This window comes from Pocillopora verrucosa, chromosome 6 (genome assembly GCF_036669915.1).
Source record: "Pocillopora verrucosa isolate sample1 chromosome 6, ASM3666991v2, whole genome shotgun sequence".
NCBI lineage: Eukaryota > Metazoa > Cnidaria > Anthozoa > Scleractinia > Pocilloporidae > Pocillopora > Pocillopora verrucosa.
The window spans coordinates 9,863,998-9,889,553 of NC_089317.1; the positions used below are offsets into that span (position 1 = coordinate 9,863,998).

Genomic DNA, 25,556 nt, shown 5'->3' on the forward strand with positions numbered 1-25,556 from the left:
GGTCACGAAGGAACGTCTGGAGTCGCGCAGGCCCCTCAACACATTTTAACTTTCGGACGATCGGCAAGAAACAGTGAATCTCTGTTACACTCTATGTATTCACGCTATTCTCGCTGCCACAAAAGATGTTCACACGCTTACGACTGCCGCAGGATGCAAATGACTTACTTTTCTTTTACGACTATGATGCGACGTAACCAAAGTGCGCACATCGCCTGCTCCACCCAGTTCTGTGGTTACTGTTTCAGACCTTATCTGTATGGTAATCATATTTGGGCATACTGGTCTTCCAGCCTCGCCCACGTGTCATCTTTTGACTCTTTATGAATATGTCTCATGTGACCACTAATCGCTTAAACCTTGATGATGAAGTTATTCCGTGCAACTTTAGTTCTATGGCTAATCGCTATTTTGCGCGAAGTTTCAGGAGAAGCAGGTAAGAGTTCGCATCAGACGACTGAAAGGTGTTTTATTCCTTGAATGAACCTTTTAATTATGTTCAGCAAGCAGTCAGTTCGACAAGTTCTGCCGCGCTACACGACTCTGATGCGAAAGCCACTCAAGCGGCCGAGCCAAACAAAATTCATAAGAAACATGTTTTTGCATTTTTCCGCGATTGTGCTCCCACGAGGTGTTACCACAATTAATTGTTATATGGCTTCGGTAAATCCTGAACTTCGTGCGACTCTGACCAAACGCCTGAAACAGAGTCGAACTTCTCCGTGCCACACTTTTGAGCGTTATGTAAGCTACCCGTGTTAAATGAAAGAAGTAGAATGTTATTAAAGGCGGTTACATTTCTTCTCTCCGTTTATCACTGGAAGGCGAGGTCAGAGCGCCCTTCATGAATCGATGTTATAACTGTTGTGTATTCTAGACGATGGACTTTGACTAAATACTCAATCTTTGAGAAGGCGTTTCAGTTGATACTTAAACCTTTCCCAGCGTAAATTAGGGTAATTTAAATATCATGCGAATTTGGAGCTTAATAAGCTCGAAGGATCAACGTAAATGACCTATTTTTGAGGCAGCATCAACTTTCTCTACTTCTTATGTTTCATATGTCTGGATACAGACCAGATATTTTTAGGCTGTTATGTATTTCGCTTCAAAACAACTTTAACTGGATTTCCGCCAAGTGATTAATATGAAACTGAAATACAGTTCCATTCACGTAATATATAGATTTCGTGAAGCCTAAAAGCGGAGCTCTTTTTAGTCACATGCAGTATTTGATGTCAGTATCAGTTGCAATTATATTGTATTGAGCGTGACTAATAATTTCGGTTGGGGAAAATGAGCCAAAATTAAAGGAGAGGGTAACGAAACGACTTCGAGTAAAGACATCACCAGTCGATGAGAATAGTGGTTTCGTAGAACAATACGTAGAATTGTATGGGCTTCTCATATATCTTCTCTTGAAGTTGCAAGGCATGACCGCTTGCTCCATTGTTTTTTCCTTAGCGTTCAACTTCCTTTGATAGGCGTAGGAAAATAATAAGAAGAATCACTTTTAACTGTCCTCTGGCTGGAAATACAGGACTTCTCTTTGAGATTTTTTCTGTTAATATCTGCCGGAATTGCATTTAATGTCAGTGTCTTCAAACCGACTGTCCATGATCTTCGCTACTGAAAAACGAAAGTTTTCTGTCATGTTTCTCGCGCTGCGAAAGTTTGATTTAAAGGAAGACAAGCTAGAAATAGAATATCATAATTAAAACTTGATGATGAAGAGAGACTTAAAATTTGTCCACGAAGATATTTGTAGAAACCTTGGAAAAAAACTAGGATTTCGTTTGTACATAACAGAAATCAATTCAAACTATCGATCAAGTTTTTTCTTTAGTTTTAAAGTTGATGTTGTTATTAGCCACAATAATGAGGTTGAAAAGTTCTAGATGGTATTCTCTCATGTTTGCAAATAAATGATTTTTATGGAAGGTGGAGTTGTGGCAACATATTAACATGGAACACAACAATAAATTTTATTGATCTGTAAAAAGTTCTCATTTGACCACCTACTGGCAAATACTTGTTGTATATTTCACCCCAACCATTTCCCACAACTTGTAGACGAAATAACTAGTCATGGAACTGGAAAATTTGCAGCATATCTACCATGTTTGTAATGCCATGTCCAGAATAAGGTAACAAGATTAAGGGGTGTGTATGTGGAAATAGGCTCGGTTGTACGTGTCATTCATTTGCTAATCGCCCCAGTTGCCAAAGTTTGGATGAAGTTAGGCTGTCAGGGCAAGGGTCTGAGGATTTTAGGAGGCCAGCAGATTTGGGAAATATTCACAAGGGAAGAAACTTGTCTATGCCGAGAAACTATCATCGTAGAGAGCCATACTTGTGCTTGGTAACTCATTCTTATTCTGATGAAGTGGTTTTAGGAAGGATACAATAATTATTACATAAATTTGATGCATAAGCCCTGCACAAAACTTTGCTGTGCTTTTTATTCACGCTTGGCGTTATGTGATGATGATCGCCATGGCAATTTTAACGGAAGGTCGTTCTTGTTTACTAGTCTTGATTGAGAAGAGTCGAGCACGGCGACGTGTTGACCCAATTCAGTTTAATTACATCTCATTTCTATAAAGACCTACTAGACTATTTCTCTGAAAAACATAAGTTTTCCCTGACTTAGAGTGAAATTCCCCACACTTTTCCCTGACCTTAGGCAGCCTCATTTTCCTGACCTGATTTCCTAACTTGTGGATACATGTAGAAGGTAAAGTAGAATCTGTACTCGAGCCAGGTGGCCCATCCGGTCAGAGGTTATACCGGTTTCCGTAGCATGACGCGACTAGAAGCAAAACCATGGTCAACCCTCAAACGAAAGTTTGAAAGATCAGGAACATTCATTGTGAGCTAGATGCAAGTGAGTCAGCCGCTGATTCGGAGGCAGTCAGGGCTACTTCATTTGCCGGAGTACCCTTCTCTGCGTTTGAGGCTCTCCCGTTGGAGTCAGTGAGGAAGCTTATTGCGAGTGCACCCACGAAGTCATGTGTAATTAATCCTCTTCCTACCAGTGTTGTTAAGGAGTGCTTGGATGAACTGTCACCCGCTATATCGTCCAGTGTAAATCTCTCCCTCGAACAGGGTCATTTCGTGGAAAGGGGCGCTGGTCAAGTCCAAGCTCAAGAAATCTGGTCTGGAACCTGATGAGAAGAAATATCGACCTGTAGGTAACCTCCAATTCTTGTCAAAGCTTGCAGAGAAAGCAGTTGCCCAACAAGCAGTTTCTCGTGTTATGGCATGCGGGCTTTTCCCTGTGCTACAATCGGCTTATCGGCAGCACCGAGACGGCGTCACTTCGTGTTCAAAATGACATCTTACTTAAAATGAACAGACAACATGTATCGTTATTGGTCTTCCTTGACTTGGGCTCTGCATTCGATATGATCGATCACATGGTATTTCTTCGGCGTCTTGAGGATAAGTTTGTATTTTGTAGAACTGCATTGGAGTTCGTACCTGTCGGGCAGATTCCAACAGGTTGTAATAGACGGTGCAACTTCTGACAAGTTCGACATCGACTTTGGTTTACCGCAGGGTTCCTGCATCGGTCTACCATTGCTTTCCATCTACGCGGGTCAATTGTTCGACATTGTCACTCAACACTTACCCACAGTGCATTGCTATGCCGATGACACGAAGCTGTATCTGGCTTTTCGACAGGGGGATCGTGCCACTGAATATTCGGCTGTTGCTGCAGTGGAGGCTTGTATACAAGATGTACGGGAGTGGGTGATCAAAGATATGCTCAAGATCAAAGACGATAAGTCGGAGTTCATTCTTATTGGCACTCAAGCGCAGTTAAACACGGAGCGAGCCTATAAAAGGTCAGCGGTTTGCACTTTGTTGGCTTCCTTCGCACCGATAATGGCGGCTTTCTGTAACGGTCATTATCGTTATAAATCTTCTGCTAAATCTCTTGTTGTCTGCTTTCAAGAAATGATACATTAAACTATTTATTTACAACCCCCACCATTTGCTTACCTTTTCAAGAGTGTCTTAAATGTCGTTCTTAGACAAAAAACTCAAGAAACGAGCGAAAACTTCCTTCCCGTTCGGAGAAAATTCAAATTTCGCGGGCGCTCAAGATCGATGAACGCATGTCCTCCGTTGAGAAAATGGGCCTGCAATCATAAAGATCATCTATTTCTATAACTTGAGCATGCCTGTAGGTTCTGTACGATAGTGAGGCTTGTACTTTGAGTTTTGGCGACGGGAAAGTAAAACAACAAAACAAACAGAAGTTATGTGTTCGTATGTATACGTTTTGCGACCATGCTAGGCCGCCATAGTGCAAATGCACCTCCAAACTGTTCTACTCTTCACGGACATTGCTATCACTGGCATTAGAAGTACAACCTAAAACACGGCATTTACGTTGAGCAACAAACTCCAAAACAATCGATATGCTTTCACAAGTGAAACAACAAAAAAAGGTGTTAAAATGCATGTATATGAAGTACGATACCTGTCTAAATTCTTCTTCTGTAGATGCCATTTTTGTTGTTTTCGCTTACCTTTTCACAAAGCCGAGAAGCAAACAAGCGAAAAACCTTCCCTTGTGCGGTCGCCTGAAAAATTACTTCGTGCGAATTTCGCGGGAGTACGACACGCCTGGGTGAATAAGCCGATCAAAGCAGAGTATTCCAATTTGTGATTGACGGGCTGAGCCGCTCAGCCTCCATTTATAGGCTCGCTCCGTGTTTAAAGAAGATGGATATTGACAACTTGGCTGTAAGAGACTCTTGTATATCCCCCAGTACAGACGCAATCAGAAACTTGGGTGCCTGGTTTGATGCCAACTTTACAATGAGTACGCACGTTACAAAAACTTGCAAAACAGGTTTCTTTTACCTCCATAACATCAGCAAGATAAGAAAATTCTTAACTTAAGGAATCACAGAGAATTTAATACATGGGTTCGCTACGAGCCGCCTCGACTATTGTAATTCTCTATTGTAGAGATTACTTAATTGTCTTATATCTAAAATGCAACGCGTTCAAAATGCTGCCGCAAGACTGGTATATAGAGCGCCCAGATATTGTCACATTACCCCTTTGTTAACGGAACTTCATTGGTTAAATGTTAAGCATAGAATTAACTTTAAGATAATCCTTATAGCCTATAAGGCTATCTATGTAACAGCAGCAGAATATATTAAGAGGTCTCTCTCAAAGAGAACTCCAAATATGGACTACGATCTAATAACACAATCCTACTAACACCATTAGCTATAAGAACCTTACCAACTCTTGGTGACCGTACGTGTGCTGCTGCTGCCCCTCGTCTCTGGAATTCCTTGCCAATAGATATAAGAGAGGAGCACAGTCTTAATACTTCCAAGAAAAAGCTCGACTCATCTTTATAGGATCGCATCTTCAAATTAGCATTTTACATTTTAAAACTATTATTAATCTTTTTTATAATTAAGTTCGGATATAACGCGCGCTGTCATTGGTTGAGAGAGCGTGCTCTATGAGAGTCTAGAGCATAGAGCTGAGCTAAAGCTGTCACGCCATCTGCCAAATTGTACCATGTTCGACCTTTTCCGGGACTTCTTTTTAGCTTTATTCCGATAATTGAAAGTGAAATTTCGGAACAAGCGAGAAGAAGTCGAAGAAGAACCAAATAAAGGTTTGTAAACATACCAGGCGCCGTAAGTATAGGAAATCGTACGAACGCGAGTGCATTTCGTGATTTATGGGCACGAGTGATGTTTTGAAAGTTCTCAAAATTGCACGAGCCGTAGGCGAGTGCAATTTGAGAACTTTGAAAACATCACGAGTGACCATAAATCACGAAATGCACGAGCAGGTTCATACGATTTTTTATTTATTATATTCTCGATTTTTTTATAATTTGGTGTTCAAATTTGGCACTTCCCCGGTGTTTCCATGGCAACTTCTCCGTATTGCACTCTATAACCTATTTATGCATTCATCATTGACCAATCAGAAACGCGGTATTTTGTTGAGTATATAATAATTTACGTTATTAAAACGTGAGCAGATACGAAAATCCTCAAAGGAAAAACAAAGTAGACATTCCGAGTTTTAAAGATTGATTCACGCTCAGTTAGATTGCAAGCTTACGTACGGAAATAAAATCAAACAGAGCTAACATTCATATAGTATATAAAGTTCAGTGTTCAAAAAAAAAACAGAACAAAACAGAAATGATGAAAAATATAACCAAACTGGCATAACTGTTAAAATTCATTCTAATCATGACGGTGTCTAAGCGAATATGATTATGCTGAAGTCTATCGCGGCTCGCTCATCATGGCGATCTCCGGTCATCACAGTAATGCAAGCCTCAGAAACTACATCGGCCGCCCTTGGAGTGAAAAAAATAAGAGCTTGCTCTAATATCCTTTCCGATGCGTTGAGTGGAAAGTCACATCTGTCACTGCAGCCGAGTTTTGCCGCGCTGTCATCCCGAACGATCTTCATGTTTCGGTGAATTCGGTTGTCGTTCATTCAAAAAACACTCGCCTTGAACAGTTTGTTTCCTACCTTGTCATGTGAAAAAACTCGCGTGTTTTTATGAGCCATAATTCGGCTGAAGTTCACTGAACATTTCACTTCAAGATTCTGTATTAGAGACTTAAAAACTTCAGGCAAAACTGTTAAATTCGATCTTCTATCGCAGAAGGTGAACTTTGATGGTTTTTGAACTTTGATGGTTTGACACTTTTGACAGCTTGAGTCCTGTACAGCCAATCAGATTATTTGAACCATTCTAACAGGGATTATGATTGGCTTATTGTAGCGTGCTTTATGAGAGTATAGAGCATGCTGACGACACTGTTGTTCGCTTTGGAAATAAAGTTTGTTTTGAAAATTGAAAGTAATGCTTGGGGAATTTAATGGATTCTTTATTATAAAACAAATAGAGAAGCCTTGACTGTACTCTGTTTTGTTATAAAGCACTTAGGAAGCGGCTAAAGCACTCAAGAAGTGGGGAGAAACACGAGACGTAGTCGAGTGTTTCTCCCCACTTCTTGAGTGCTTTAGCCGCTTCCTAAGTGCTTTATAACAAAACAGAGCACAGTCAAGGCTTCTCTATTTGTTAAATATTATAATTAGCATTATGGTCGCCATGTTGTGACGTCACGTGGTTATCAAATCTGATAATCATCTCGGACTGAGAGTTTACAAACTGAAAAACTTCGGCAGGTCGAATTTAACACTTTTGCCTGAAGCTTTTTAATGTTAATGCAGAATCTGAAAGTGAAATGTTCAGTGAAATCTGGCCGAATCGTGACTTATAAAAACACTCAAGCTTTTTCACATGACAATCAGAAAACAAACGGTTCAAAGTGTCTGTTTTCTGACTGAACGACAGCCGAGTCACAGGAACATGAAGATTGTTCGAGGTGACAGCGTTCTAAAACTCGGCTGCTGTGACTGTGAAGGCCTGCCACTGGAGGCATCGATGAGATATCAGAGCGAGCTTTAAGTTGTTCACTCAAAGTGTGGCCGATGTAATTTCTGAGGCTTGCTTCCTTGCGTTGTCACCCGAGATTGCCTTGATGAGCGTGATGGACCACAGTACGATGGCAGTCGCTCTGACACCGTCATGATTTGTATAAATTTTTAACAGCTATTCAAGTTTGGTTGTATTTTTCGTCATTCCCCTTTGGTTCTGTTTTGTTTTTAAACACGAAACTATTCATACTATACGAGTGTCAGCTGTGGTTGAAGTTTTATTGCCGTGCGTAATCTTACGATCTAACTGAGCAATTTTAAAAACTCCGACAGTTCATTAAGTTTTTTCTTTAGTGATTTTCGTCTCCGCTCACGTTATGGCAATGTTAATTACCGCGCTTGACATGTTTACAAACCTTTGTTTGGTTCTTCTTTTGCTACTTGCCGGCTCGCTTGTTCCAGAATTTACTTTCGGTGAACGAAAAAAGCTATATAGAGAAGTCCGAGCCGATGAACAGACATTGTACAAATTGGCAGATAGCGTGACAGATTTTGTTCAGCTCCGTGTTTTGTACTCTGATAAAACACGCTCTTCCAACCAATGATAGTGGGTGTTATATCCGAACTTTATTACCAAATAGGTTATAACATTCCTCTGCAGAAACTCTTTTGGAGAAACCGACTGGATCAGACCTTTGGTACTGGACTATCTTTAAAGAAAGTAAATACGAAGCATACGGGGTGAGTTACTTGATTTTGATAGCCCATGTCGTGAAAACGTGTATTATTAAACATTAACTTTGTCGCTACCAAGTACATCTATGCATATTTTGTAACGGTAATCCCCACTTACCAAGGAAATCAAGGTAGAGGTTAAAAAAATTGGAAAATGAAGTAGGCGATGGGCGATTGAATTCCAAATAAATGTGGGCAGGAAGGTCAGAGAAAGAGAAAATATGAGCCTAGAGAAACCAGCACATGCACAGGTGATGTACAGTATGTGGTCTAAAACTCTTGTATCTCAAGCCTCTACGTTACTCAAACCAATGATAATTTCTCATGGATTTGGTCCAGGCATGTACTGTATTTTTAGTTAAGATAAGGCAATCTTATGTGCAAAGAAAGTGAACTGAAGAACAAATGGTCACCTAAAATAAGAGAGTTTTGACTTACCTTAGGACCTAAAATCATATCAATCAAGAAGCAAAGGAGCAACGTTTTCCTTTGTTTGTCATGTTATTGGAAAGAAATATTTTATAAGAGCAATAGAGAACGTTTTTCATGTTTTCATACTCTCATCTAAACACTCGATTTCCTTTTCAGATCTGTTGTGTCAATTTTTCAAAAAACTAACACTTGAACTAATTCTTTAGGATGAACTTGATTAAACTTATTTTTAAACATTAGTTATATAAATTAGATAACTAATGTTTTTTCCCTCTTCATCTTGCACAGTTTCATTATCCTTCTTCCCATCCTCCAATAAACTAGGACTTTCCATGACCTTACTTGGCATTTCAATAACGGAGAGCCAGTTATAAGTTAGTGACAATCAGTAGTATTCATCATTCCAAAGAGATCAAAGCCTAAATGTATGAAACAGTCAAGTTTTTGGTAAATATCGCATGAAAAAGCACGTACGCTGTAAAATAATGCCATTTGGAGTTTATTATAATATATAATTTGATAATTATATTTTGTTATTGTAGAATTATTGATTCATGTTGAACACAGTTAAAGTATCAGCCCATCTGATAATGCTCCCTACTTGCGTGGCACATGTGCAGAAATTCCCAGTATAGTGTACGTACAGATCGCCACTTTTGAAGTGAATACTTTACTCTTTCACGATTGACCAATAATCGGATTTTTATACTCTTGCAGTGGAATCATCCTTCAACTGGCTCGCCAACTTATACAGTCTGCGATATTTCTAACACGATTGAGGAACCAAAGAACTGGTTAATGACAGAGTTCATTAACATCAAGAATGCTACACGACTCGACATTGAAGTGACCTATTACCTCCGTAACTGTCCCATAGCTAACGTGGGGCCATTCTGCAGAACGAACTTCTCTCTGTATTCTTATCATACTGATTACGAGTTTCATTCAGACCCAAGACGACTAAATTTCCACAAAGAAACTGTTATAACTCCCAAAACTCTACCTGCACCTGGGGAGCGCACCACTGAAACATTTTATGGATTAATAATGACAAAAGCAAAGGGAATTTATTTAGCATTACTAGACCAAGGAGCCTGCTTGACAATAAGTAGGTTTGTTGTGAGATATCATTTCTGCTCTAAAACAGTCGCTTCCAAAATGGTTAGATTTTCAAGAACAGTTGCCCCAGCAAATGAAAGCAATTTAACCAAACAAGAAGGAAAATGTACAGATCCTAACTCGATTACGAAAAACAACAAAAAGTTATTTGGCGTGTGCCTCAGTAATGGGGAGTGGAACATTACAGATAACTCGACCTGCCTTTGCAATTATGGTTATGAGTTTACAAGTGGATCTTTCAACTGCAAAGGTTAGTGCTGCACTTAAAACCTGGATTTGCTTCCGAAGCGTTGGGTCCAAAACAGATATTTAATCATTCAAATGGTTAAACATCTAAATGACCACCACATTTGTTCATCGTTTAGTAAAAAGCTTATAGAAGGTTCGATGCATAACTTACATGAAAATGGACTGTTTGGTCATACATCACATGTTCATATAAATTCAATCGGTGGACGTGGATAAATAAATAGTCAAGGACATAAGAACCGAAAACGAAGACCTAAGGACAAAGAACCCCTTTTTGCAAAGTACCATTTTTCAAAGTACCGTTTCTTTTTGCTTTGTCTTGGTTTTTTCGCAGATGGATATATTTATCTATTGGCTCCGTTACATTCAAAATCTCTGGTCACAAATCAGCACCGTACTGATTTATTCTTAGGAGCGGTGCGACTGTACAGGGAAATAAGTTGAATTTCGACGGGGCTACTAAGAAAAATGCAAACTTAATAAATCCTGATCAATAAATATATAAATCCTGCCCCTTCCCCCCCCCCTCCATTTGTCAATTTTTATTGGTCTATTCTTCATTTCCTTTTTTTTAATTTTGCAAAAATATGGGGTATTGATTTTCGGGTCTTCGTTTTCGGGTCTTTGTATTTAGATTTGATACCCCCAGGTTAGGGGTTATATTAAATTTACGGTCGCATGTTGTTCAAAAACCTTTCTGGGTAACCAAGCCTCCGGTGATGACTAGTGCTAAGGTTATCAAAATGTGTCTCAGATTCTCTCAATGACAGTAGTCATGTGCATAGAAGGAATTTTTTGCCTTGAAAAGCAAGTTAGAGGGTCATTACACTAATGTTTTCTAAAAAGGAAAATATCAGTTGATATTCTCTTGTTTGTGAAGGAAAGGCATTTTGATGAAATTTCACATTGTTTCATTTTAGAATGTCAGAGAGGCTTCTATAAGGATTCTGTTAGTAATGCAATATGCGTGCCTTGTCCTGCAAATTCAGCATCTGATACTGGCAGAACTGGTTGCACGTGTAAAGAAGGTTACAGCAGATCATCTAATATGGCAGATTGTGAAGGTATACATATACATATTAGTGTTTGGTCTTCTTCTAATCATTATCGATTAATAAGAGTCCTAAGGCCTACAGAGGATCATTTCGATTTTGTCTATGAAAATTCAAAATGTTCAAAGGAACAAAAGGTTCTCCAGTGTTACGTTCTACTTAATGCTTAAAACATCGATCAGGATATATGCGTAATTCCTCCCACCACCAACACAACAACAGCATAGTCCGTTTTGGCTATGAGAGAAGTCTATTTCCTAGAATAATAAAATTGGAGCGAACGAGGAAGCGAAATCTCTCTGCCACCTCACCTGAAAGGCCTTAACAAGAAACGGGTGGGTAGGCGAGAAAAACAACACCACTTGATTAAACGCTGTTCATGCTACGAGAGCACTAACAAAACTGAAACCAGGTACTATAACCGATAAAGAATAGACAAAGATGTGTCGCGTGGCATGTGGCAATTAATCGCTTTGCGCAATACCTCCTAAAGAGGGAATATTGACCAACGGCTCGGTCAAGGGTAATATCCAGCCATCATGATCGAACGAGCTTGGTCAATAAATGATCTATTGTATCGGGTAAAAATATTTCGTTTTGATAAGAAACAAGAATAACTTATCTATTTCCAGAGCCGAGAGAGAAAGACATCTGTGTTTGTAGCACAATAAACCCGCGAGGGTTTTTTATGTTTTCTTTGTTATGACTCTCTTCTGCTGTTTTTTGCGACTTCATCGCCGAAATTGCCCAAAAATAACCGCTCCATGTACTTCTTCCTCTTGCGCAGGGTCAAAGACAACAATCCCTAACGGTTTCGGTAGCCAGTCAGAACAAGGGACTCGCCTCATATTACTTATGGGTGCTGCCAGCGATATGAAAAATGTTATTGTGATAAAGTAACCTACATTTATCATGCGTGTAAATGTCAGAAAGAAACCAGACTAGTGTAGCTAAGGACCTCTTTTGATAGAAAATTATGCCCAAATTATTATTGTAGAAGCTCCTATAGAGGTGAAAGGGCATGCCTCCCCTTGAAACTTTAAAAAATACAGTCCTTTTTGATACCATTTGCAGCATATTAAGATTATATTCAATTGAAAATTTTCTTGGATAACCTGATTGTTACATATTTAACCCCCCAGTGAAAGCGGTTGGCTCTTAGTCCCTGTTTACATTCTAGATAATGGTATTTACTTTGGTATTTGCGGGAAATGAAATGTTAATCATGATATGTAATGAAGTCACAAAATATCAACAAGTCTACGTTTATGTGTGTCTAATTGCAGTGTCTTTTTATTCACATGTACAGTCATAATAAAAGTACTGATTAACATAACCATGGTCATCACCAGTGAAAGTTGTATTGATGGGAAATACGACATATTGTCATTACTGACTAGACTCAAGGAAGTGGTAACCATTTTTTTAGAGCAATATTTCTATTTATATCTTTATTTCTTTCTTATATTTCTGCCGTTGCACATCGTACAGTTAAAATTTTAGTTTTGGCTTTCGTTCGATAATGGCTGGCTATCTAAAGAAATAGAGACTTATTTTAATGAACTCAAAAATTCCAAATGAGCCTGTTAAGGACTTGCATGGGCATGCTATGAACGTTTATAAAAGAGGTTTTTCATTACAAACTGGTAATATTCTAAATTTTTTTGTCGATGAACATTCATATGTTTATCTGATTGTGTGCTGGTGTTTAAGTTGCTTGATGAACTCCTCGAACTCCTGTTCAGTTTCACTTTTCTGTTCCTTCTGTAGATGGAAGAGGCTTTTGCTTGGAGATTTGTAGGTTTCAAAAGTGTGCACTTGAAAAGTAGCATCAGGTTTGTAAATTGCCTGGATCAGCAAATGAATTATAATTTTCCGGTTTCTAAAGCACTCCATCCTCTAATGACCCACGTCTTTTGTCTTAATCAAGGTGTGAAAGTACAACTTTTTACCTTGCAATGATCTTCGATTCCAAAGCAAAAGAGCAAGATGCTATAGTCGTACTTCGTAATGCTTCCAGAGATGGGAAGCTTGGAGACTTCACCGTGAGTGCTATAAAAAGGACAAGATTGGAAATTGACTTCGAAACTGGAACTACTGAAGCAGGCACAATAACTCCACCTGGCAGTAGGTTTTAATCCTTCGATACAAACATTATAGTTGATTGGTAGCAGAAATCTTAGTCCATGATATGCTTCAATTGGAGTGGTTAATCATGGAATGAGATTTAATCACTTCCAAGCGAAACATACTCACACATTATGCACGCTGCACAAGTATGTTCAGCATCTATTTGGAACATTCTTCTTGTTTATGGTATTCATGTTGATGTACTTGGTTGTACTGATCTTTTAAAACATCATACATATACATCTTAAGGTTATTCATGTTATGAGTAATTATTGTAAATATAAGCTTCTAGATTTCTCCAGACTACTGAGTCATGCAGATTCGCATACCATAGAACTTTCCAGAACCTTTCATCAAGTCACGCATTTATTATGTAATACTTCTAAAAAGGTCTTATGTAAGCTTCTGGAATGTTCCAGAGCACTTAATGAATATATATAAAGACTCACTTATGTAGTAGTAAGAGTAGTTGTTGTTGTCGGAGGGACGACTGTTTTGAAAGCCCTACCGAGAGAGAGTTACTGGGGAAAATTGCTCATTTCAAGGACTTTTGGCGACAGCAGCGAGATTGTGTCAGTCGTGAGATTGTGTCAGTGGTGTGCTAGGATATAGACCGTGGTGGACTTAATTAAGTTTATTAACGATAAGTATTGTACTGCTTCTAGAAGTCGCTCCTTGTTAAGAACATTATTCGCTGTTTAATAAAGTAGCTAAGTTTGTGAGATTGATTCTGTCGGTTAGATTATACCGTTACATTCTGTATAACACCACAACAGGTAAGGGCTGCAGGGTGGGGAAGGGATAAACCCTTGGCTAGAGTGTGATAAAAAGAAACAGCAGCTCAAACAATAACTTGCGAGGCCTTTGTTTCTTAACTGCGATCTGAGAAGTAAAGGCTAAAGCAGTATTCCCTATGGGAGGAAAAACAACTGTAGTGCAGTTTATAACAAAGAACTTTCATTTGTTTTGTTGGCTCGTGATTCAAATTGCTTTTAAAACATCTTAAAGGGTAAGTAAGGGTATGGGTGGAAAAAATACCTGTAATTTAGTTCTCATACCCAGTTAAACCCCTTCTTCCAATTAATTTGTCATGAATTAAATAAAAAGTTATGTGTAGAAAAAGGCATCATGACTAAAACAGTTAAGCGGAGGATTGCCATAATTTAGTTTGAGGAGGCATATATTTCATACGTTGTTCAACTCTTGTGTTCAAGGTGCCACAGGGATCACTGTTGGTGCAGTGGTTGGATCAATTGCCGCGCTGGCTGTTGCTGCTGGGATATTTGTCTTTTTCGTATGGAAGTGGAGAAAGAACTCAAACGGTAAGAGTAGTATTAATGCCAACTCTAGCTCCCAAGAAAACTCGCGTAGTATCAAGCAGCTGAAAACAGTTTATGTTTTTTTTAGCCTTTTTTAAAAATACGGTATGTCACTGGATTTCGAAACAGTTCTAATAAATCCCTTTAAAAAAGATATTGGTGTCCAACACCGTTATATTATAAAAGATGTAATGAAACTTTTTAACTGAAAATGAATACTCTCTAAACTTCTAAGATTCCCTGAAACAAAGGTGGCAAATTTGCGATGAAAGAAAATTAAAGAAAATACAACTCAAATCCACTGCATATAACACCGAACAAAATTGAGTACGAGAAAGTGTCCACATCAATTTTCAGTGTCAAGGTTTAAGTCTGTGGAGGCCAGATTACCTGATATTGCGAAATAACGCGCAACGCGCGCGAATACCATAAAATGTAGTTTGATAATTAGAAACAGTTACGTGGCACGCCGACCAGAGTATCACTGAAGCCTCTGAGTGTTTAGGTGAGGCTGGGTGAACACGGCAAATCTCCTCTATAATCTGTTGCCTTTATGAAATACATACATATCCAAAAATTCATGACCGTGATTATATGTTCTCGTTTGAGCGGGTTCTATAATTCTATGATTTCAATTATAACCCTAGACCTGGTGACCACTTTCTACTGAAACTGACCATGTGTAAAATGAAATAAATGTCAGAAAACATCATTCTGCATTGCCTTGGAATTATTTGTTACTTTCTCTTAATATACTTTTCGAGCTGGTTTTTCTTTGCTATCTTCTCACTATACGTTTTTCATGTTTTTCATACTTTTTTTCTTTTTTATCGTTCTAGAAATAAGAAGAAGAGAGAGGTGAGATTTTTAGAACGATAAATTATCGTCCAATTTCATGTTTTGTTTTTGATACCAATTGTAAACTGTATGCAACTGTGAATTTCAAGCATGGATTATGATAGTTACGCCTAGAGCAGGAGCTTCATCTAAAGTCAATTTCCCAGAGCATCCGTAACGTAATGTCGTTAAAACTACTCACGAGACCTTTTGAGAATGGACTATTCAGAGATAATTATCTTTCCTTAGAGCTAGTCCACTCAATGAAAGGCACAGATGCCTGGTTCCTAATCTTTATGAAACCTTTTTTGAGTCAGTGCAGCAGCGCAAAATGTGACATGTTGTCACTAATCCTTTCAAGACTAATACTTATAGAGTGCCTAAATGTGTGCTTTCCTAGCTGAACAAATCGTCAACGTGCTTCTTCCGATTGAATTCGGATGCGACCGAAAACGTGATTTTCCTTTTTACTTTTAGGACAAACAGAGATACAATTGAGGAAATAGAGAATGTTTTTGTAAGTCGCTTGAAGATTTAACTCTTAACCTTATTGTGGTACAATACGGTATATCATTTTTTTGTCAAGAGGGCACGGTAACGAATCCTTCAATCTGATTGGTTCTTAGCGCAGTCCGGATTTTCCTACCTCTGCCGATGGACACAGTAACGCTTTCGTGGGTCGCGGAGTATATTCCTAGCTTCATTGTAATTTTTTTCATAAATGTATGATGTTTTATCGGCTGGGCAGCATTTTTAAGCACGGATTTCGGTCACAATCTTAAGCCCTAAATTTATCAATAATTATTTGCTTCCTTGTTCTCAAATCAATTTGTTCGTTTGGATTACTGTTCCGAAGTTTGCATAGAAGTCTTTTAATTCACCGTTATCATTACGCAAATAGAAATGTTTTGGTTAAGCGTAAATCTTTAATTTATTTCCTTCACCTTTTACTCGCTGAGACATTGTTTAGTTTATGGAGGATCTTCTCATAATTACAAGCACCTTTGGGTTTAAGGAAAAAACGAAAATGTTATATACTAGCCTTGTTCGGTCCTTATTGGGAAAGCCTGTGCCCTCCGTCTTGACAAAGAGCTTGAGGATAACATTTCTGTACTTTGACAGATATTGGTGATCTAAGTTTACGTCATTCTCCATTTCAATTGCGTAACTACCAAACAAAAAAACTTTTAATAACATGGCTGGAACTTTATTCCCTTTCTTAAGTGCGATACGTTTTGTGTCTTTGAATAAAATGTACCTTGCTGACAAATTCATTCACATTTGATAAAATCATTTCTTACCAGCGGCGGTTTGTCTTCTATCTTCACTTATTCCGTGTTCGTATCTGTACCACCCTCGCTCTGCAATAATATTATTTTATAAAATGCTTCTCCAGTACATTGTACCACTCAGAGACGAAGCTAACACCACCACAAATCAGAACGATCATCAGTGTAATCTGTAGGAAACAGAAGAACAAAATTGAAAGTTTAATACGAGCCATCACCTTTATATTATTATTTTTTAATTTTTTACTATCGCACTTCCAGTAGTAACTCCGAAAGAATGGAAGATAGTGCCATAAGTGGTCATGAAATTCCTACAGGAAACAGCTGAAGAAAATTTCAACTTTAATAAGAGCCAGCACATTTTATTTTTCTTCTTTTATATAATTATAATGATGATATTATGCAACACATTCGAAAGAAAACTTTGACATGAACCGCGGAATGAAAAAGAAGGTAGATTTGAAAAACGTTCCGCTGTAGCCCTAGTTAATGATTCCTTTTATTATTTTAAACTCAAAAGACTGAACTTGAGATGGCGGAAGCTTTTCAAAGCCATCAGTATATGGCATTGGATGAGAGGAATCGGTCACCGGCGAACTGTCCACAACCGAGCCAGTCCGTCACTGAATACACCTCTACATATTCATCACCACGCTGTTGGGAGATTCCTACAGAGCATGTGACTCTAGAAAAGGTCGTTGGTAAAGGGGCTTTTGGTCAGGTTGCCAAGGCAACAGTCATAGGCCTTCAGGGGAAACCAACGAAGACACTTGTGGCTGTTAAGATGTTGAAAGGTATCAAATACTTCAAATAATAGGATGTGTTTCAGTGAAATTCCAACGGTAACACTCCCCTGGAAAGACTTAGCCTTAGGCAGGTAGCCTAAGATTCAGAAAAGATTCAGCCTTCTTCTCAATCCTGAAGGTAGCAAAGCAAGCCTAATCTCCCCTCCCCCCAGCCCTTCCTAAATGGGGAGAGTAAGGTTCATTTAGCAGTAGTACAATCAGCGGTCAACTAAACGTACCTCAGTTAGTTGATCAGGATCGTGAGACAATTTAAAACCAGCTACCAAACAGACCATGAATAGATATGGACGTGATCCTCGTAGTTATGAACATTATTAAAGTAGTAGTGAAAACAACGTCTGAAAAAAGTTCAGGCCTGTTCGGGCCTTATTTTCTCTTCTACTTAAGCAGTGTTCATAACTGCGAGGATCGATTCCATATCCAGATCGTTTCCTCAAACGTAGTTCTCTTGTATGATTTTCATATATTTACAGTCATTTATAGACCATGAATGAGTTGACCAGACCTGCGTAATCGAGAAATGACACGACAAGCTTCTCACGTGGCCTCAGCATGAAACTTGCTGGTGCAGCGCCCTCTGATATCAGAAGCCGTACAATTTTCTTTCAAATTTATCAGAACTATATCTTTTCCTGCAAGAACATAACGACAGAGACGTTTATTTGTAGAGAATTAAATTCTCGCCAACAATCGACACTCCTCCCTCCCACCTTTTCAAAAGTAGCAAACCTCTGTTTTTCCGAATTCAAATTAACATAAGGGTGGTCCCTTTCAACATTAAACCTCAGCGGGAAAAGGAAAAATGTCTCTGCTAAGCGTATGCCTCTTAGCAATTGTTTGGTAGAAATCGTACGCTAATTAAATTCAATATCATTAAAGCATGGTGATACTGGTATAGCAGTGGAATGAAGGGTTTTGTTGTTATATTTGACGACTGAGAATGATGTTTGAAATTTATAGAAATTTATATTTACTTGCAGAGTATTACAGTATTGTGATTTTAGATAGGATGTTCAATCACTAAACAACACGGAGCTCAAAGTTCGGAAGGAAATGTGCCACTTATTTTGATTCAGCAAGTCAGAGAATATCAACTGATATTTTCTGAGGTGCAGTTACTGATATTGCTTGTAAAGGTAACAGCTGTCGGGTGATCATCTTGCAGATCACGCTTCTGAGTCGGACAGGAAGGAGTTGTTGTCCGAACTTCGATTGATGAAGGAACTCGATGCTCATCCTCATGTTATTAAACTTCTGGGATGTGTCACGAAATCTGGTAAATATGGAAAAGTGTAATTTAATCGCCTAAACAGCCAAAACAAAGAGCAGATCTATTGCTTAATATAGGCATATTTCCCGGTTTACCATGCTTTACAGGGCCATTGATGGTGTTGATTGAATACGTACCCTATGGAGATCTACTGGGATACCTCAGAAAGAGTCGTGGATTAAATGATACTTACTTCGAAGACCCGGATATCAAACCACAAAGTAATCTGACGTCAGAGCAGCTGATGAAGTTTGCGTGGCAAGTTGCCGATGGAATGTCGTATTTGTCATCGATACCAGTAAGTAGGAACGCAATCTCTAGTTACTAAACTGTTTCTTTGGCATATGTTGCTGAAATATGACATAAGTCATTACTTTTCATTCTTTTCGTTCAATTATTCTGGACCTCTCAATTCATTAACATTAATGATTTTTTTTAATTGTCGTAGATTATCCATCGAGACCTTGCAGCTCGTAATGTGCTGGTTGGAAAAAGAGAAACGTGCAAAGTAACAGACTTTGGTATGGCCAGAGACGTCAAAGAGGAGAGCATTTATCAACGGAAGTCTAAGGTACCGAATTTGTTCTCTTAGCTAGAGATCTGTGAACAGTCTGCTGTGGGTGAAGTTGTACTTGTCCTTGATCATGATCTTTTCCTCAGTTTTTCCGACCAATTCTATGTGTTTTTAATTTAGGGACGTCTTCCTGTTAAATGGACTGCCATTGAGGCATTGCTGTACGGAAAATATTCTACAAAGAGTGATGTGTGAGTACAAGGGCTTCATAAGGTCCATAAGCAAATTGGGTAAAGTGATTGGATGTCTAATGTATGTTATGCTTCGTATTTCTTAAAATTGATGTGGAGATGTGGAGGCATCCTATTTAGAAGGGGTGGTATTACCCTTTCTGGCTTTGAGTTATAAGTAACGGTCCAGGTCCCGCTCCTATTACAAGTCTAGTGTGCTTCCCACGGTGTTTTACCGAAGATATTTAATTCACCTTTTTTTTAACAGTACGGACCAGAACGTTTATTTCCTTTAATGCATCTCGTTTGTTTTACAGATGGAGCTACGGAGTTCTCCTCTATGAGATCTTCACGATTGGTAGGTCGCGAGATTAATAACCAGACCATTAACTTTAGCGTCAACGTGTCAACAAAAGTGGCATTTGTGTTGACACGTGGTCATGAAGTAAGCATGGTGTACCATTCTCTGAGGAATTCAGTTTTGCCTTTGTGTTTTGTACCTGCCAGGCCACCTTAGATTGCCTCAGTCGCTGAACTTATTGGAAAAAACAAACAAACAAACAAACAAACAAACTAGGAACAATGGTACAGGAATTATATTGTAAAAATATATTTACAGGTGTCAGGCCCTTGAAGTGTATTTAGAGTACCCGCTTTATTTTAGGTGGTTCACCGTATCCAGGGAAGGATGCAAAAAAAATGGCAAAGTTGCTAGAGAGGGGATACAGAATGCCTAAACCACAACATGTGGATGAGAAGTTGTATGAAAAGATTGTGTTGTTGTTGTTATTTTCTTTGTACGTTCTTATAGCGGTAACATTTATTTGAAAAGTTCTTCTCGTGAAAGTTACGTGTGCAGCTCAAAATTAAACCTGTTTTTCTTCCTGAATGAGCTTACCTAAGGGAAATATTGGAATGAGTCAATGATCACGAGTTTGTCTCTTGTGTTCAGTAAAGAAAGGAACAAACTTTCCTACTGTATATTGCAACATTTTGTGCCTAACAACATCCTAACTGAGGGCAATAAGAACGTATACTGATATATCCTTAACGTCTTTGTGTTTCAGGTATGACATAATGACAAACTGTTGGAAGGACGACCCTAACTTGAGACCATCTTTTGAAAATCTGAGGAAAGAACTCAAAGAAATGGAAAACCAGCACAAGGTAGATTTGTAGAGCTAATTTTGATCGTTTTAAGTTCCATCTGGCTTACGCAGGGTGACTTAAAAACGCAGAATATCGTCTACTTCAGGATAGCAGATCTTGGGTATTATAGTTTATTATGAAAATTACGGAAGTTTCGAAGCTACTTTACCTAAATATGAGGTAACAATGATATAACAGGATTCCACCCAGTGTCCTTGCACAAGTTCCAAAGCTTGTTCACAAAACACGGAAGGGGAGTATGGTTTGTTCATAGAATGAAAACCCAAAGTAAATGCAAAGTTGTATTGAGTTAATACCAGTGTAGTGCTTCGAACCTTTCGTTTAGTCTCCAGAGAGGTACACTACAATATTCCTTAGCTTTTTCTTTATTCTTTTCTGATATCGAAATTTAGAATCTACCACTGTCAAATGCATGTAATAATTGTGTGACTACGAGGTGTTCTAGCGTTGCAGGGCTATTTTATTTTCGTTATTTCCAAGTATATTTTCATCATCAACACGCTCTTTACGAAGGACGAAAAGTCAGTCAATACTTTTTTTTCTGCAGGGGCTGATAAACTTAAGCAATTACGACGATCGACTCTACGCTAATGTTGACGATCTTGCTGTGTAAGCGTATGCATTGTTATGGAGCAAAGGATTAAGTGATAAGTCTTGCAGCCCTAGGAGATCGTATGCTATTTTCTCTGTGTATTTGAAGTTAACCTTTCATCCTTTGTTAATACAAAACAAGCTGTCTAACAGCGAAGGGAGGAACAGTATAACTTTCCTTTAGCTTCATGTGTCTCTTTTAGTATTTTTGTCTTGAAATGACATACGATTTTTTTAGAAATTTGTCACAAGTGATATAAATTAAAATTAATGTTTCAGACTAAATATTCATTCAGGAATTTATGAGAATAATAGTGTTTTTAGGATATTTATTTGACGGCTGTTCTGTGAATTGCACTCTAAATCAAAGGATTGTTAATTAAGCTAATGATTGGACAAAGTCTTTTTCTTTTGTTATTTAAACAATTTTTTTGGCTGAAATTTTTTATGTCAGGTTGATACATTTTTCTGTGTTGTGCAGCATCGTAAAAATCAATAAATAGTTTCTGTTGGTGACCACGATGGGGCGTTGAAGTCTTGAGCGGCATCCACTGTTAGGGAACCCATTTCCACTTTGAACAAGGAAAGGGTGAATGGGTATTCTAGTTCGTGGCAAGAACAACTGGCCACGATAACACTGATCGTCACCGGCCGCTTAAGATTGCGTATAGAAAAATGCAACTGCATTGGAATATAGTTTCCATGAACATCAAGATGAAGCCGATGAGGAACACCAATTATAAAATAGCGGTCATTTTTGCTTATGCGAAGTCTCGGAACATCAGGAATACGTCATATTCTCTCTTTTAGCAAATTAACATCAATTTTCGGGGAATTTATCAGAGAGTTTCGGCTAAAGTTATAACTACGATAAGGTTTTTTTTTGAAAGTCCTATTTTCACACTGACCGAATCAGGAATGAGCGAACTTTCTGCTTTGAAGCAAGAGGATTTTTTTCCCTGCCCTTTTCGACTGTGTATAGAAAATCTAGAGCCCTGTAATACATGTTAAAACGTGCCATGGGAGGAACACCTATTGTAAGATGATTACCGTTTCGTCTCGTTTGTACAGCCCAAACCAAGGCCGTAGATATTAATGAACCGCGCAAACATCGTTGGCACGTTTGAAGTGTCACAAATAAGGAGTGGGTCAAGTGTACACCACACCTATGAGCTTTTACCCTTCCCTTACTTAGCATTTCAGCCCAGGCAGTGTGCGCACCCTGATTACGTTTCATTATGGAAGCGTTATCAGAAAGTGGAAAGGCAGAAAGCGGCAGATTTTGACAAAACAATCCTTCAAAGTTAGGCTATATCTTTTTCCTTTAATCATAGTTTATCGTAATTTGACTCACACGGAATCGGAAGAAGTATGTTTTGTTCGTATTTGTCGCGTACTCAGTTGGAATTCAAGGACAAACGCAACGTTGTTTAGTATGGAATTTGAGACCGGTTTTTCTAAGATCTAATTTGCTTTACGTCATAATTTGAAGCTTCTCAAAGATTTGGATGGCCATTTCAACCTAATTTAACAGCCCTGATCAAAACGCTTCAAAAACGCTTTCCAACGGTATTCGTGATTTTATACGTGTTTTGTTCGTGTTTTTATTAGCGCTAGTGTTTGAGACCGGTTAGGGCCGCTAAAGGCCTATTATTATTGCGTTACGTAGCGTTACCATTTTAAGGTGATTGTATGGTAAATATACTATTGAATAAAGGACGGTTGAAGTAGAGCAATGAAAGGACTCACTTGATCTATGAATACTCTATATAGTGCAAGGCGACATCGTACATGACTCCATACACATCCAATGCACACCAATAGATTCCGATGGAAAACGTGGTTTTTAGATGGAATAGGCAAAATTCTATCCGTAACACCTTCCAACAGAAAAAAAAAAATTCGGCTGGTGGAAATCTACACTTTTGCCCGATGTTTTTTAGTCTTTAATACAGAATCTCGAAGTGAAATGTTCAGTGAAATCCGGCCGAATTGAAAGACGCGAGTTTTTTCCACATGACAATTAGAAACTGGAACATAGAGATTGCTCGCGATAAATGCGCTCGCGATAAAAGCGCCCTAAAACTCGGCTGTTGTGATGTGGCCTTCTGCCCAACGCATCGGAAAGGATAATAGAGCAAGTTCTTAGTTGTTTACTCGAAGGGCGGCCGTTGTAATTTCTGAGACTTGCTTCAGTCTGATGACCGGAGATCGCCAGAATCAGCTAGCCGCGACGGACCTCAGCATGATCGCTGAGTCTCTCTGACACCGTCATGATAACTAGGAATTTTAACAATTATGCCAGTTTGGCTATATTTTTCATCACTCCCGTTTTGTTCTGTGTCGTTTTTGAACACGAAACTATATATACTATCGGAGTGTTAGCTGTATTTGATGTTTATTACCGTACGTAACCTTGCAATTTAAACGGTAACCAATCTAAGCGATCATAAAAACCTTCAAAACTCGGACTATCCATTTCGTTTTCTCTTCGAGGATTTTTCTCTCTGCTCACGTTATAATAACGTAACTGTGGCGCAGTTTACTGCACAGTTTGGCAAATGGCGTGACAGCTTCATCTCAGTTCTATGTTTTATACCCTGTTAGAGCACGCTCTTTCAATCAATGACAGCGCGCGTCATATCCGATCTTTGTAATAATTCTCATTAGTGCGATCAGTTTTAAGGTGATATTTCCTTATAAGGCCCGGGTCGCACTTGTGAAATTTCGCTCCAAATTGTGTTTGTTTTAGGTTAAAAACCTAATGCGACCGGCTTTTCGCCAGTTTGGAAAAAATTGGAAAAACCGACCAAACTTCAGAGACGCCGTATTGCATGGGTGGGGCAGGCTGATTTTGAAAAAATCGAGAAAAACAAAGGAAGCCGCTTCCGGAGCTGTCATCGCTAATCGATTTGACCCATTGCAGGCTGATCCTAACTGTATCGGGGGGAACTTGTAATTATTATTACGCACGTGCTTCGGAATGGAAGGACGATATCCATATTATTATCCGCCCGGATCTTTTCCTGTCGACTTCAGGTACTACAACCATCCCCAGGCTCGACCAGACTTGCAACTGCCAGGGCCTAGCGGTGTTTTGGCAGTCGGAGACCCAGCTAGCCGATCCATCAGCCCAACAACAACATCGAGCAATAGCCCGAGTGGTTCGACCGACGGAACTGTGAACCATGCCCTAGATGTGGAAGCGGAAGATGCTGCTCAGTCCAATAGAAAGCAGTACGATAAATGGACAAACGAAGAGCAGAAAGCACTTATAAACCTTTGGACTGATCGACATGAGCGTTTGGAAAGCAAAGACACGCGGAAGATTTTGGAAGAAATTGCTCGGGAGATTAATCGAAGGTTTGGTACCACTCGCTCTGGAGAGAAATGCCAGAAGAAAATATCTCATCGAGAGATACAAAAAGGCCAAGGATTGGAACAGTCATCAGACGGGTGGACACAGATGGAAAACTGTCTTTAGGAAGTCTTTAGGGATTTCTCTTATGTTATCCCCGTCTCCGATCACGTTTGGAGCTTGATCTCCAGGGCCAAAATCATCTTCCTCTTCCTCGTCGTCTCATTCATCCCCGCTTCTGATGCAGATGTTGTGCAACACTGTACAGGCTACAGCATTACGTACTGCAAATGGTATTCCACTGTCAAATCGTTTCAGGAGTATTCGTGTTTCGCCTCTCTAATCTCGGGCCCAAGATATGAAGAATTGTTTCGAACGTGTTCCTGTTCACCCTTAGTTGCTGTCGAAAGTACTCCTCTGTAATTGTCAGGTCGTTATAATGGAGATCGAACCACGATTCGGCTGGCCGAGGAATAGTCCACGCGTAGGGCCTATTACGAACTTGACGGAAACGTCGTCGTCTTCTTAGAAGAGCAATGTTCAGCATTTCAAAATATTCATTTGCCCATCTCTGATACAGAATGAAAATGGCGAACATTTGCTGCTGTTGGATGTTAATATTTTGAAGAAGTAAAACGGCAATAGCCACGCAAAACGCCTGATTCGCATTCATGTTTACTAAAATACATTTGCCGCGCAGTTCGCGTGTTTTGATCTGAAATCTGATCAGTGATATGTAGTCTTAAATTGTAGTGCGACCCTGAAAATGTTCTCAAATTTTTGGCACTTCCGTTTGCGGTTTCAAATTTTTAGAAATTTTCGCGTGGGCCAATTTTTGTTTTTGACTGTAGTGCGACCCGGGCCTTATTCATAATTTCTTTATGTTAGGCAAAGCCGGATGAGATTATGCAAAAAAAAATATTTTCTTTTTTGTGCTCCTAACTTTGCTTAGCTAATCTTTCTCACCGGTAGAAATATCTCCCGAGATATACTTCCCAAA

General features: G+C 39.0%; 1 protein-coding gene across 1 annotated transcript; it reads left to right on the forward strand.

Moving 5' to 3' along the window:
• The first annotated feature begins 9,380 nt into the window (after positions 1–9,380).
• LOC136282025 (uncharacterized) lies at positions 9,381–21,471 on the forward strand. The gene is made up of 17 exons (XM_066169162.1): positions 9,381–9,991; positions 10,911–11,054; positions 12,352–12,455; positions 12,813–12,877; positions 12,973–13,169; positions 14,387–14,494; positions 15,331–15,349; positions 15,806–15,845; positions 17,138–17,411; positions 18,589–18,699; positions 18,801–18,991; positions 19,142–19,264; positions 19,388–19,458; positions 19,755–19,795; positions 20,102–20,198; positions 20,505–20,604; positions 21,155–21,471. Exons 1-17 carry the CDS (start codon positions 9,421–9,423, stop codon positions 21,218–21,220), a joined length of 2,322 nt encoding a protein of 773 aa, XP_066025259.1. The 5' UTR covers positions 9,381–9,420; the 3' UTR covers positions 21,221–21,471.
• The last annotated feature ends 4,085 nt before the right edge of the window (positions 21,472–25,556 follow it).

Bases quoted from the DNA above. Each gene is read 5' to 3' on its own strand.
- LOC136282025 (XM_066169162.1), top strand. From the start codon at position 9,421: ATGACAGAGTTCATTAACATCAAGAATGCTACACGACTCGACATTGAA. The intron at 19,265-19,387 runs GTACCGAATTTG...TTTTTAATTTAG, and splicing joins TTTATCAACGGAAGTCTAAG to GGACGTCTTCCTGTTAAATG. The intron at 20,605-21,154 runs GTAGATTTGTAG...TTTTTTCTGCAG, and splicing joins AAATGGAAAACCAGCACAAG to GGGCTGATAAACTTAAGCAA.